The sequence below is a fragment of the Bidens hawaiensis genome, unplaced genomic scaffold (genome assembly GCF_021521415.1).
Source record: "Bidens hawaiensis isolate Kalapana, Puna unplaced genomic scaffold, B.hawaiensis_p1.1 tig00000358_1, whole genome shotgun sequence".
Taxonomy (NCBI): Eukaryota; Viridiplantae; Streptophyta; class Magnoliopsida; order Asterales; family Asteraceae; genus Bidens; species Bidens hawaiensis.
This window is the reverse complement of record NW_027491026.1, coordinates 35,145-50,882: the sequence shown is the minus strand read 5'-3', so window position 1 is coordinate 50,882 and position 15,738 is coordinate 35,145. Positions and strand designations below refer to the sequence as shown.

Genomic DNA, 15,738 nt, shown 5'->3' with positions numbered 1-15,738 from the left:
TTAAACTGAAATAGATTTTTTAACTGAATTCGAATCGATATGAATTCAATTCTCGAATTGAATCGAATTTTGAATTAGCTTTTCTGAATTCGAATCTAGCCTCAAAATTCGAATAATTCGATTAGAATAGATTTGAATATTCGAAATTCGATTCGTTGAACACCCCTGGTTACAAGCCAAACAAAAGTTAAACCATGAGTCAGATTAGATGCCTAAATGGCTAGAGCCTAGATGATCTCATTCCATAAGCTAAGCTAAGGTAATAGTATCCCTAAACTTGTTCCAAACAAATATAAAACAATCCAATCCAATTAAAAAGTGAGATCTGCATCAAAATAAATGAAAATCAAACAAAACATGAATCTGCAGAATCCAACAAGTCATAAAGTGAATATATATATATTTCTGCAATAGCTGATCACATTGATTCAGTGCGGTTTCCGATTCAGTTGATCCAAGGCGGGAGTGGAGTGGAGTGGTAATTAGGAAATTGCCATTGCCGGCGAATCCGTTCCCGACCTGTACCAAGCGAATCAGAAAACCGCCGTGACTAGTAGAGAGAGATAGTAGAGCCCTAGCTTTAGAGAGAGAAATGGGAGATGTGTTTGTTATTACTAATAATATAATAATAATTTATAAAGTAAAGAGACGATGGAGAGGAGGCCACGTGGAGGAAGCAGAAACTGTTAAGTGGAAGGCTGCAAAGTATACCAAGACAACAAGTTAAGCAGTGCAACAGGAACCTCACGTGCAGGACGGTGGGTTGGAGAGTTGTTTCTAGATATAGAGAGCCCCCACTCGGTCAAAACTAGGCATCTTCACGAGCTGAGCCCAAGCCAAGGCAAGCTCAAGCTCGGCTCGATATTCAATCGAGCTGGCTCGGCTCGAGCTCGAGCTCTTAATCGAGCTAAAAATATGAGCTCAAGCTCGGCTCGGTTTTAAATCGAGTCGGCTTGGCTCGGCTCAATTTGACTCGAGTTTACCTGTAATAATAACAATTATATGCAACCATCAAGTTAAACTAAATAAATATGACGTTGAGATCAACACCAACCAAATACAAACTAAATAAATACATCTAATACAAAATTAAGCAGAGAATCGGCGGCCGATGGCGGAGGATGAGCGGCTGCCGATGACGGGGGTGAATATGAGCAACGACGGAGGAGAATATGAGCATCTAGGGTTAGGGTGGAAAATGGAATGTATACTAATTAATGAGTGTGTGAACTATGAAGTCTCATCTCTAAGTTACTCAGTATATTGAATTATGAATATGGACTATGGAGTATAAGAAAGGAAATTGGGCTGGATTAAAGGAAAGCCCATGTGTTAAAATAATTGGGCTCGATAATTATATGCATGTATGTGTATATATATATAATAAATTAAAATATAATAGTTCGAGCCAATCGAGCGAGCTCAAGTCGAGCCGGGGCTAGCTCAGGCTCGGCTCGTTTAGAAATCGAGTCGAGCTAGGCTCGGTTCATTTACAATCGAGCCGATTTCGAGCGAGCTTTCTCCGAGCTTTTTTCGAGCGAGCTTCGAGCCATAAGCTTTTTGAACAGCCCTAGTCAAAACAAGTCGGTCGGTTTGAATGGTTTAATATTAGCTTACCAGTTTTAGAGACCGTATAACACACGAGATTACGTAAATAATAAAGTTACAGTTACGAATAAAGCAATACATAATGTATATAGAATAATGTATTATACCTATGTTTGTATCATTACATAAATTGATTTTATTTATATCACAAAAAGATTTAAAAAAATGAACTTAGTAAAAAAAATGTACGTGCAAAAACATACCCAAGAATACTCCATCTATTATAAATTTCATTCTCAGTATCATATATGTATAATTGAAAGGATTTTGGTTATGAAACAATTCTGAAGAATACTTCTCATATAATAAAAGTTTTGAACTACACAATGAAAAATATTTGGATAAGTTTGAGGGAGCTTCTCGACCTTGCCATAATGAGAAAATAAATAAATAAATAACAGATTAACTCGTTTAATTTTGTGAATATTTTGATTCACTTGAGCATAATTTTGTATGACATAATTTTGTATAACATGCTTCAAATACATTATTCTGATAACTCTCAAAGGAAAAATCAATTGTTACACAAATGTTTCAAATAAATAACATATTAACCAGTTCAATTTAGTTAATGTTTTGCTTCACTTGAACATAATTTTGTATGACATGCTTCAGATACAACATTCTGATAACTCTCAAGGAAAAATCAATGCTTACATGAATGTTTCAAATTTGATAAAAGTTAAAAGCATTGATAGCCCTGGAGGTGGTATGTCAGAAGTGTTTGTTATTTTTTCTTAAATTTTAATAGTCATGGTAAAAATACTCAATGTGCAAAATCCTGAATCTTTTAACTATTTCCAAATATGTCATTAAAAATAAATTCGAAACTCAGTCACATTAAAATTCTAACTTTCATTTGATTTACATTTTCAAGTCAAAACTTTGAACTCGTAACAAGTTTATCGATAAATCTATTTGCATTCTCAAAATTTTAAAAATATTCATATTACCCTTTTTTACACATAACAAATTTGAGTCAAATGTAGTTAATTTGCACCAAATGATTTATATACCAACTTTTAACCCATAACAATCAAATTTATGTTCCAAAAAAGCCCGAAACAATCATTGATAAAAAAATCAAGAAATTATACACACACACACAGTTTACTAAATTAACCGAAGAAATAAATGGACATATTTAAATCATATATTTATAATTTAAAATTTTATATGTCAACAAAAAAAATAGATAGATGGATTCATTTTTAAAAAAATAAATCAACTTTTAAGCATATATTTATAATTTAATGATTAAAACTTTTACTTCGTAAAATGAAAGCATATTATAGTTTTTGTTTTTTATTTACAATCTTCCACAAAATACATAGTATAATATGTTAATAATAGCATTTAAAATTAAATTCTTTTCAATCTTTAACAAACACGGTTTGTTGTTGATTTTTGGATTTCACAAAGTATGTTGTGAAATATATTCTAATAATGTATAGTAGTGTAATATGTAAATATTTATTTTTATAAAAGTGTATAGATATAATATAAATATAGTTTAAAGAAAATTGAATAATTTAATCATGTTATAGATATAATATAATATAAAAATAATGTAAAAGTAAAGTGCATAATTATGATCTATGACATATATTAGTTTTGGAGGGAAAAAATTGTGAGGATTAACCACAAAGTGACACGTGTCTACAATTATTTTACTTTATTAGAATAGGTACATGTGGTTCAGTTTGAATTAGTTTTGTTTATAACGGTGACTTTTCCTAGATAAATTTAACACAAAAAAAAAACAGGCTTAGATCCGTATGTTAGGGATAGAGACAAAGAAGATTTGGGATACTTAATGGCTACTAAAGAACGGTTGCATAGACCTTTATAGTGCCATCCGGAAATTGCCTTGTCAAGACACAACCTGGTTCATTATTATCTCAATGAATAAAAGTGATCATCATAGCCTGCATGTAAAATCATTATACCTATAATGATACTGTTTGGATCGTAACTTCAGAGAAGCCGTTTTTGCTATTGATCGTCACTGACAACAGAGCCCCACTAAAAGCACAAATTGAATGCCAATGTGACATTCGTCAAATTCGGGCCTCGATTAGTTTTCGTGTTGTAAACTTTTATTATGTGAAACCGACTCAACATTTTAGAAACTTACTTTATTATTACATAATATTTTTATAGACCTCAATCATCAATAAACCGATGTTTGTCATATTATAGTGACGCTAAGAAAAAACTTAAGGGGTCCAAACTGATTTTTTGTAAAGTTGTTATAAGTTTTAAAAACATTTAAACTCCTTTTAAACTTTGATTGAAACTTAGAGGGATGTTATGAAAATATGCATACATATATAAATACCTAACCCTAACCCTAACATATTATTATACACACAGCCTCCCCTCTTCCCCTTGCCGTTTTCCGGCGACCGGCGACGCCGACGATGCCGATTCCGGCCACCACCCACCTCCGGCCGTCTTCCTCCACCCTCTCCTTCGTAACTCCGACCCCAAACACCTCCGATTCCCCCTCTCCGTCCCCCCTCGTTTTTCCGGCGAACCCTTCGGAGCTCCGTCTCTCTCTCTCCCCGTCGCACACACTCTCTCTCTCTCTCTCTCTCTCCGGTAACCTCGTCTCTCTCTCTCTACTCTCTCCGATCTCTCTTTCTCGCTCTCCGCCACCCTCTCTCTTTCCCGTATCTCTCTCTCTCTTTCCCGTATCTCTCTCTCTCTCATTCTCGTATCTCTCTCTCTCTCACACACTCTCTCTCTCTCTCCGGTTCGTTTTTCATGCACGGCTCCGGCAGCCTTCATCTCCGGCGACCATACGAACCTCTAAAAGGTAATAAGTTTAGACTTTTGGGTGTTTATGTTGTGGGGAAGAGTTTGTTTTAAATTGTTATTTAAAATATGGAATTGGATTGTTAATAAATTGTGTTTCGGGATTAGATTGTTGAGTCGTCTCGTCAAGACCCGAGTTCGAGTCCCACGTTAAAACCGATTTTGTGTTATCGTTGTTAAAAGCCGTATAATTAGTATAAAACTATTTAAATATATAAACTCATTATTTTTAACAATTATTATTATTATTAACTCTTAATAAAAAAATGTATATCATTATTAATTCTAATTATTAGTACTATAAATGTTCTATTTATTAATAGATCTTTAAAATGGTGAACTCGTTTAGAAACCGAATCAAAATTTAGTATGGTATTATTATTACTATTATTAATATTATTATTAGTATCATTATTTATATAAATATTAAAGTTGTTAATATTATTATTAAAGATCATATTATTATTATTTATTAAAATTATATTTTTATCATTTATTAGCAATAATATTATTATATTTATTTTGTGAACTCGTTTAGAACTCGAACCGACATCAAGGGTGGTATCATTATTTACTTTCAATATTATTTATTATTATTTTTATCAACAACATTTTAATTAATACTAAGATTGTTATTCTTTAACTATTATTATTAGTATTATACTATAATAGTATTATTAATAATAATTATTGTTATTATTATTATCATCATTATCTTATACACACACACACATATATATATATATCTAACATATCTTTTTAGAATTATTATTATCATTACTATCATTATCATTAATAATATTATTATAAACTTTATTATCAATTCATTTATATAAAACCGAACTCTTGATTTAAACCCGTCTTGTTTCTTTTAATATTGGGTTAGCTATTTAAAAGCTCAATAAAATAATATTATTTTATTTTAAATTACCAATTAAGTACGAGTCCCTAATCGTTAACAAATTTACCGGTAACCCGATTAACAACCGAACCTTCTCGTCCAATGTTTCAAATGTAAATTCAACTAAAGTTCAAGTTCATTAATATATTTTATTTATTCGTTTTTCATTAGCTTTCAAGTCGGATTCGTTCCTTTCGTTCACAAGCTTTCTATACGTCGATCATTTATTAGTTCTCAATTCGTCAGTCGAGGTGAGTACATTTCATCCCTCGTTTTCACTTTTATATTTTGGGGGTAACATGCATATTTATTCAAAACAAGAATGATTTATTATACACTTTTCTCAAACCACAAACTTTAGGGTGTATGATACTTAAAATACTTGCTCTTTTGTGTGTTATATGCCTCATATGCTTTACGTGCACGAGTGTTTATTTTTATGTTGTTGTTGAGCCCCATTAAGTATGATCATACGCTCCCCTAACTACTTAGCCTTGTGCTAGTAGAATAGGGTCTCATTATCCGAGTAGGTCGGTTGTTACCGATTAGAAAGGATCCTCATTTACATATGTTTTATATACCATGATTGATGCTTTTATTTATAGTCTCATATACGTTTGTGGATTTCGCTCATATTATATATACTCAAACTATGAAATTGCTCACCAACATACGTGTTGACAAATATTATTTTATGCATTGTTACAGGTTTGACTTTTATCGACTTGAGAACTTGACGAAAAACGTTACCAAGACTATTAGAATATTAGTAAAACGAACAATATATTTGTTTACTTGTTCAATTTGTTTGTATAACCAAGATGTGCTGTTTATTGATTGTGAAATAAATGAGTTGATTAAATATTGTCATTTTAATAGTGTCTTGTGTTTTGGGCAATCGGTTGCACCCTGGCATGTTCTGCCGCATTTGGTCGGGGTGTGACAGCCAAGAACCCTAAATTATCTATCATCTAGTTAGTATAATTGAGAGGTTTTGCGCCACAGATTCTCTTTGTATAAATCGAAAGAACCCAATGTCCCAATGTAACACCTTAGAGCAGTGTTCAAAAGCACTAATTGAGTGTCAAGAGACCTAAATTTTCAGTCACATGTTAAGTTTACAAAGCAACAGCCACATGTTACATTGCATATAAGCACATACCAAAAGCTTCCAATCTCAGGCGGTAAGCACTCCCGCCCACCACACCACCACCACCACGACATCGCTGCCACCTAGGGTTCCAAAGAAGAACCAGGAAGCAACAGTCATCGATGATGAAGATGGATTGGCTAACAGGAGAAAAGATACCGGTTGTCTTGCGTCATGGAGAATAACATTTTCAACGGGTCACGCCACCGAAGCTACCTTTGCTTCAGTAGATCACCACCAGACAACCGTTACCTAGGATTCCGAAAGGGAACCTGGCAACAATCGGTGGAAGGCTGGTTCGATTAACCCTTAATAAAAATCAACAAATAAAGGATTCACCAGACAAATCTAACATCTGGTTTGAAACACAATTGAATTGTAACTGATAACGCAAATGAGGGAGACATATAGGCGACCCAAGAGACGTGCACGTGTACAATGAAGCAACGTGGATAGTATGCTAAAATGAACTCTGTCACCACCGCCCAACACAAAGATGGGCCTACCTAAAATAGAACATTAAAGAAAAATAACATCGGTTGGACAACAAAGTGACAAACAACAAACAAGGAGTCGAACTCGCGTAATAAATCAGTTACAACATGTGTAGAGTACAACACAACCACCCGGTCAAAAGAAAATCAATGCTAAAGGATGAAACTATTATCAAATATACAAAAACATAAAAAAAATATATCTTGTGAGCCAAACTTATCAAATATACTGTATATAAGAATGATGTTAGAATGACAAAAACGTGTGACAAAAAATATCTATGTTTTTTGTTCCTTGAGTGAGTAACTCATATTCACTCAACTTTTCCAAGTCTTTTAACGTTTTGTCCACAAACCCCAAACATCACGAGGATGATTATTACGTCAAACTACTGACTGGTATCCCAACGAAGGAAAAATGTAATTTACTCTTAAATAGATATTATCAACTTATCTCTTTAGTAAACTTGAAACTCCCAAATAAAATATTATTTTAAGTTGAAAACAAAGACTGTAGAACAATTTTATACGACGAACATGTATAGGAAAGTTCGTTACTAAAGGCAAGTTTTTAAACAATTGGATCTGTAAGTGTACTCAAGTTTATCAGACGACAAAGATTAAAAGAAATTAATCATAAAAAACAAAAGAAAATAAATATAGAAAGTTGCAGCCTAGCTAGCAATTCCTTTCCTAAACTATAAGAAACACCCCCAATCCCCATGAGCCAAAGTATAGATCACATTAATTTTTCATATTAACAATCACATATATATCTTTTTATGAACCAGCGTCTATATATATACTTTATACAAAAACAAACGAACCATCTCCAGGATTAATTCAAGATAATATTGCATATATGTGTGATCATCATCACCTTTCTTAATGCGACTTGGTGCTACAGTGCGGATACACCGCGGTATAATCAATCGGCAACTGAAGACGACAATTAATATGCAACCAAAACTTTGCAGATCCTAAAGGCCCAACCCTCCACCTCGCCCGCGAATTCCCCTTCAAGAAAAACGGCATCCTTTTGGTGTTCGCCAGCGACTGCTCGGTCAGGTACTGCTCGGGCGGATCCAAGGGGATCGGAGACGATTCCACCACGTAGTACAACTCGGTCGACGTGTTCTTGGACACTTCAAACGGATCAGCCACCAGTTGCGCAATACTCAGCCCGTGGTAATCGAGTATCAACTTCGTGTCGTAGAAGCTTACATGTGCTCTCATGTTATGGTTCTCGGCTCTCATGATGATTGTTAATCGGACGGCTAGGACTCCGGCTTGGTTGTAGTCGAATCTGTCTAGGCGAGCGGCGTGGACGTAGAGGAGTGGGACTTTGGGGCGGATTGCTAGGTACCCGACAATAAATTTTTTTTAAAATGGTGTGTATGGAAAAAAAAGAGGAAAATGGGAAAGTAAAAAAAAAAGGGAAATGGTTGAGCCGCTATTGGGAATAGCGGCTTAGGAGTAAATTTATTTTGCTTTTCTGACTTAGAGAGAGGGAGCCGCTTTTGGCAATGGAGGCTTAGGAAAAAAAGAGGGAGCCGCCATTGCCAATCGCGGCTTAGGAACAAACCAACTTAACCCCGTTTAACCTCCGTTAGTTATAGTATTGGGTATAAAAAAAACCCACCAAAACCCTATCACACACCCTAACACACATTATAATTTTATAACTTTAAAAAACCCTCCAAACAAACTAATACACATTTACATATCTCCATTTATATTTTATAAAAACTATACCTATTTACATATGTTAATTTATATATTTTATAAAACTAATTTGTTTAAATGATAATTTATTAGTGTAGGATTCATTATTTATAACCGTAATTTAATTTTTATAACTCTAATATTAATTTGTTTAAATATTGCACGTTATGGTTTAAATAAGTATAAATATGTTAAATTATTTTAATGTAATGTAAGATTATTTGACATCTAATAATATTAAGATAATGAAATAAAAAACTATAATACTATCAAGAACACGAGATACAAGACCTAACATTCCTCAAAATATTAAACTGGTTAACATAATACACATACAAAGTAACACGAGATACAAGACCTAACAGCACTAATTTGGTCGGTTTGGGCAATTGTTGATCATGTGACCCGGTTGTTTACAGCCAGAGCACAGACGCCCTGTCCTTTCCTGTGCATAGGTGTTATCCATCTCGTTACGCATCCTCCTCGCACGACGTCTTCCTCTTAGTATGGTTATCTTATTTGCGTCCTCATAAAGTGTCCATCCGGCGTCGTTCCAATCTTCTTTATGACTCACCGGATGATAGCTGTTGTTGTATTGCGCACGTTATGTGTCTGTGTGAAACATGCTATTCACAATACTTTTTGGATCTTCTTGTAGATAATGGCAAACTGCAATTGCATGGCTACAAGGAAACCGGTAAATTTGCCACTTACCACAAGTGTAGGTTTTCTTCTTGAATTTGATCGTATAAGGACTATCGCCGGTTTCATCGGAGGTCTGTAGGCATTTTTTCACCATGAACACTTGCTCAGGTACTGAATAAGGGAATACTCTATGTTCTCGAGCCCTTATTTTACGACCATGGAACAATGTCCACTTGCGGTTTGGAAATTGGGTTGAGCAATTATACGCCTGTTGGTAGTTTATGACGTATTGGTGAACCTCTCTTGTAAAGGTATGCTCAACCAATGCCCTTATCGGGAGCATCCGGGCACCACGCAACACATTGTTCATGCTTTCGGAGATGTTCGTGGTGAGGTTACCCCATCGAAGATTTTTCTTGTCATGCAGGAGTGTCCACTTACTTCTATCAATGTCTTTCAGGTATTTCCACGCCTGTTTATTTGTTCTCTTTAGGCTGTACATTAGGCGATCGTACTTTCTTTGTTGTGTCATGCTTCCGATCTCCCAACACATCTTCTTCAAGCTCACACCCTTGAAATGCGTGGCGAAATTGCTCTTTACATGCCTAAGACAAAATCGATGGTAGGCATTGGGTTCCTGCCAGGCTTCCAAGTTTTCCATGGCGTTCTTGATTCCTGCATGCCTATCGAAAATTACACACAACCTTTGGGATCTGGGGTCTTCAACGTTCTCCGCAAACATTTGAAGAAACCACCTCCAGCTGTTGTTTGTTTCTTCATCAACCACGGCGTAGGCAAGCGGCAAGATCATGTTATTTGCATTTTTCGTAACCGCCATCAATATTTTTTCTTTGTAAGTGCCCTTAGATGGGTTGCATCTATGCAGATTACATGCATGCAATAACTAAAGGCCACAATACTTGGACGGAATGCCCACAAAAGATAGTTGAATATTGGTTTTCCCGCAGGACTCCCTGGATGGTGTAACCACTGGACAACGGTACCCAGGTTTGCTTGTTGTAGTGCCAATAAGTAGCTTGGAAATTCATGGAAGTTTTCTTCCAAGCTACCGTGTATGTTTTCGACGGCCTTTTTTCTCGCCGCCCAAGCCTTACCGTAAGTGATATCAACATTCAGTTTCTCTTTGATGAGAGACTGAATTTGTTTCACTTTAATCAATAAATCTACTTGAACTTGCTCTTGAACGTGGGTTACAACAACATTTGATCTTAGGGACCGGTTGTTGTTGCGAGAAACAGTTGTGAAACATGAATGGGCAGGAGTCCATGTTGTTATTTTGAAAAAAATTGAATTTACTAGCTTTCTGGCTATGCATGTCCAAAGACATGGTTGAGAGCTTTGGGACTGGTTGTTTGTATCCTTGATACTTTTACATTTCGCTGTCCAGACTTTTGGTCTTGTTTCAGCCATATACAACTCTCTGTTGTGGCTGATATTCCATATTCTGACAGCGTAATCAACTTGTTTCTTTGAAGTGAAATACATATTTAAACGTATTTCTGGATTGTCTTTGTCCCAGAACACCATCTCATCTTCCCCATCATTATACAGGGGAGTATAGTCTTCATCCCATCCTATACCAACAACATTAAGTTCAGGAAATTGAGTTTGTCCCTGACTTTGTTGTTGAGGAAAAAGAGGGATTCCATCGTCTTCTTCCTCTGATTCATACTCAGAAAGAGAGGCTTCACTCTCTTCAGTTTCTTCCATTTCTTCGTCCTCTTCACTGCCTTCGTCTTCTTGGTAGACGTGTGAGGAACCCGCATGTAGCAAATTCATGGAACCACCTTGCTGCAAGGTGGGAACTATCGGCGTCCATGTGACATTTTACAGGTGTACGGATGGACATGCGAAGCTAGTTGGTATATTAAGTCCATACCGTTTTCTCCATTAACACATGCTGTATATGAACAACCATTGAATTCATATAAGAGAGTTAACTGCGGACAAGAAGACTCTCTGTCAATTTGAACCCATTGACATATGTTATCAACGAACTCTGTATAACTCATACGATTCATAACTAAAAACGTTGTGCTACGAGTTCCCGGAGCACCTACAACCACCCCTTGTGTGTATGAAACTTCACCCCCATAATATAATTGTACCACAAACTGATAATGTGGTTGAGAAGAAGAATCCATTTTGATTTAGTGTAAGGGTTCTGTGGAATTTTGAGTGATGTATGTATGAAGCTAGGTAGATGTCAAAAAGGGTTTCAATTACGTATGAGGGGTAAATGTTACTACTGCTCTATATACAGTGACATGTTTGTATTTTAGTTCTAGACATGTGAACCTTTAAAACTATGATTAGAAAAAGCTGGTGACAACCCCCTCATTCATTCATGTCAGTGTATGGTTGTGAAATGAATTAAAGCTGATGTATAGTCTCAATCAACAGCAAAGATAGTACTGTATTAAACTAAGTTGTCCTGACTCTACCCTTAAATCTGTGACTCTACCCAAATCCACGGCCGACTCCATAGTTTGAAGACCGTTCTGGACAGCTGTAATAAGGTCTACATGGACTGGTAAAATGGTCTGAGATCTTGATTTCCATCTCTTTCCCGCAGTTGCAAATCACCATTTTTACTAGAAAAAAGATTGAGATGCATATAAAATTATGAAATTTGTTTGAAATCAGGGTATAAAATGAGAGGTGTGGGGTGTTATTTATATACAAGTCGGATGAGGAGGAACCGCTTCTTCTAGTAGCGGCTTAAGAGATGTTTAAAGTTGATGCGTTGTCTCAATCAACAGTAAACCTATTTTGGCCTTACTCTACCAGTACTGCATTATTACTACAGGCTTTAATCAATGAGTTACATTTAAAGCTGATGTCAGTGTATGGTTTTGAGATGAATGAAAGCTGATGTATGGTCATTCATGTCAGTGTATGGTTTTAAAATAAATTAAAGCTGTGACATGCATAATTACATTATTGATGCGTTGTCTCAATCAACATTAAACATATTTTGGCCTTTCTCTCTTACCCGCCACCCGTGATTCTGTGACATTTAACAGCATGTGATGTTTCACGGGTTTTCTTTATCCAGTATTTAAAGACAATACTTCATCTCTTATCAAACATAATTTGCATCGACACACTAAGTTTCTTCCTAATGGCGCACCGAAGGGACCAAAAAGATAATGAGAAATTTTACTCCTCTCAACCAGTGACCAAATCAGCACGATGGACTGATGATGTTTGGAGGCGTTTGAGGAACCCTCATACAGTTATTTCGGGTTCCTCTTCATCCGTTCCCGAAAACCCCTCTTTACAAAATAAAGAGGCAACTTTGAACCCAGAGGGTAAAAATTGGTCTAAAGATGCAGTTGAGTTTTATACTAACGGAGATGCCCCTTTTTGTTATACGAAGTTTTTACCCACGAAACAACTAGATCGAAGTTTCTGGGGTAGTTTGTTAGGGTACGAGTCCAATGGAAGCCTTTCTGAGATGGTAAATTTCTAAACTCACATATGCTTGTACATATGATCTCCTAATTGTGTAACTTATATGATTTTTAATTAAATTTACAACACATTGAAGGGTGGACCGCAAGATTAATGATCCATCGATACGCAAAATTAAGAACTGCACCAGAGTCAGCACAACGTTGGACGGTGTTACCCCCGTGTTTTTATGATGAAATGAAAAAAGAAGACTCTATAATTGCCTTAGAGCTGGCCGGAACTAAATGGCCATATCCAAAACTTTGGGAGGTTGACAAAGTGTATATTCCTTTTTCGTTTAAGGATGGTAATTGGTTACTCGTTCACATAGATATGCGGACGATGGAAATTACCCAATACTAGACTGATAAAAGGTGGAGAAGTGAAAGACTTCAAAGTGCTAAAATGGAGATGTTATCAGTGTTTTTTCCGTGGTTTCTTGATCGTATACGATACTGGCGAAACTCGGATATTATATACGATAAAAAAGAAATGGTCATGGGTTTAAGTGAAGTTGACGTGCCTCAAGACAAGGGTAACACTGCTAATTCAGGGGTTCTGGTTTGTATGATGATGGAAATGCTGGTTAAAAAGAAGCCTTAGTGATTGAAAATGACGTTGAAGAGTCATGTTTTAACTACCGGCATCATATGGCTGACGTGTTATATAAATGGCGCGTGGAACCCGATAATGTTTAGTTGTTAGTCTTGTTTAATTTAAGCGTCCCAAAACTCTTTGTAGGTTGTGACGTTTAACTGTGTTATGTGTGAGTGTTTGGTTTGTATTATGATGTTTAAGTGTAGTTTATGTTTCTGGTTTGTATTATGATGTTTAAGTGTAGTTTATGTAATGTTATGATGTTTAAGTGTTTGGGTAAAAGTAAAAATATATTTTATGTTTCTGTTATTATATATATATTATATAAAGAATATTATGTTATTATATATATATATATTACATATAATTTATATATATATAAGAAAATTATGTTATTATATATATATATATGCATATAATATAGTTTATATATATAAATAATTTATATATTATTTATATAAATTATGTATATATAATAATTAATATAATACGTATATATATATATATATATATATATATATAATATAGTTTATATAATAAATAAAAATATAATGCATGTCTAGGAGATTTAAAAAGCTTATTCCTAAACCGCCATTGGGAATCGCGGCTCCCCCTCACATGGTTTTTGGTCAAAACCCTAATGCATGTGTCAGCCTTTTTTTGTCCTAAGCCTCTTTTGGGAATCGCGGCTCCCCCTTTACTTTTTTTTTTCAAAATTCCGAAACCCTAATAGATCTGCAATATATTTATCTCACTCAGCTTTTATCCCTACCTCTTTATTATACCCTAATAGTCCAAAACATGTGATGAGAAGACAATATATGCATGCACCCAAATTATTAAAGCAAGGCACAGGCATGCATGCATGTCATGTGATTAAAGCTTCCAAATTATTAAAGCAAGGCACAAGCATGAAGACAATGCATATGATTAAAGTAAGAAAGCAAAGGACATGCATTATGGAAACGATTCAGCATTTTATTCAGCATGGCATGTGAATTCAACATGTGAAAGCAAATTACATCCCTATATATTTTCTCATATATTGTCCATGTGAATTCTCATCCAACACCACCATAATTCTCATCAATCTCTCACACCACAAAATTCTAAATTCTCCTACAACCATCAAACACCACAAATACTTCATACACCTTACAACCATCAAACACCACCAGAAAATGAATTACAACCTACATCTCAACCCGGGTCCAATGGATAGTAGTCTTTTTGTACCTGGGTGACGAACACAGAGCTAGAAAATTGTTTTTGAATCCACAAGCGGGGGATGTCAATACCATTGATTTTAAACGGGGTGATGGTACTCTTTGGGCGTATATTAACGAAGAGAGAATATCTATATCAGGTAGAGTTGGAAATTTCATCAATATGCTTGGTTTTGGCGGCTTGGTGTCATGTGGAAAGGGTCGAAAAATTGATAGACCTTTGGTAGAAGCACTAGTCAAGAGGTGGTGGCCCGAAACTAACACGTTTCACCTGCCATTTGGTGAGCCCACGGTAACGTTGGAAGATGTTAACGTTCTATGGGGTTTACCATTGAGGGCCTGGCAATAGCACCGGTTGAGGAGTCGTACAGCCCCTTTGATCGCGCGCATATGTGCCAAACTTACTTAGGTTTTACTCCGAATGAAGATGATTTGAAAAATCACACGCTAAAAATCGGCAAAATACAAGAGTTTTTGTTAGAGAATCCAATACATGAACATTCAACAGACTTGTTATGTATGCAGCATGCGCGTTGTATCTGCCTAATACTGATTACTAATAACTTATTAGCAGATACGAATAACTCGTATGCATCGTTACATGTGTTAAATCATTTGCGTGACTTTAATACTTGTGGGCAAATGAGTTGGGGTTCAGCCGCGCTAGCTTTTTCGTATAGAGAACTGACTAAGGGAACCAAGCCAGAAACTAGGGCTCTAGGCGGCCCAATGTCACTCCTACAAATATGGGAATGGACCCGGATTCGGCCAATGGCACCCACAATTATCAATGAGCAAATAGATTGGGAAAAAGCATATGGTGCAAGGTAATTAAATACGTACTATTGTAATACTAAGATAAATATTAATATTCTAATAGTCGTTAATGTCTTCCTGAAGGTGGACGTATAATAAAATCAGTAGAAGAGAGACGCCTTCAAATGTTATAAAGGCCCACCGTACAACGTTACAGAGTCTACGAGAGTCCGATGTATGTTTTCTTTAACATAATGGTTTTATTAATTAAATTTTAAATACTAAGTATTAACATATTTGTATTCTTATAGTTTAATTGGATGCCTTATCAGGGCGTGA

At 35.5% G+C, this 15,738-nt stretch overlaps 1 protein-coding gene across 1 annotated transcript; it reads right to left on the bottom strand.

Moving 5' to 3' along the window:
* Positions 1 to 7,804: 7,804 nt before the first annotated feature.
* LOC143622536 (uncharacterized) lies at positions 7,805 to 8,347 on the bottom strand (the record flags this gene model as incomplete). Its single annotated transcript, XM_077093654.1, has 1 exon — positions 7,805 to 8,347. A coding segment is annotated over one exon (489 nt), but the record flags the coding sequence as incomplete, so codon positions are not given.
* Positions 8,348 to 15,738: the final 7,391 nt, after the last annotated feature.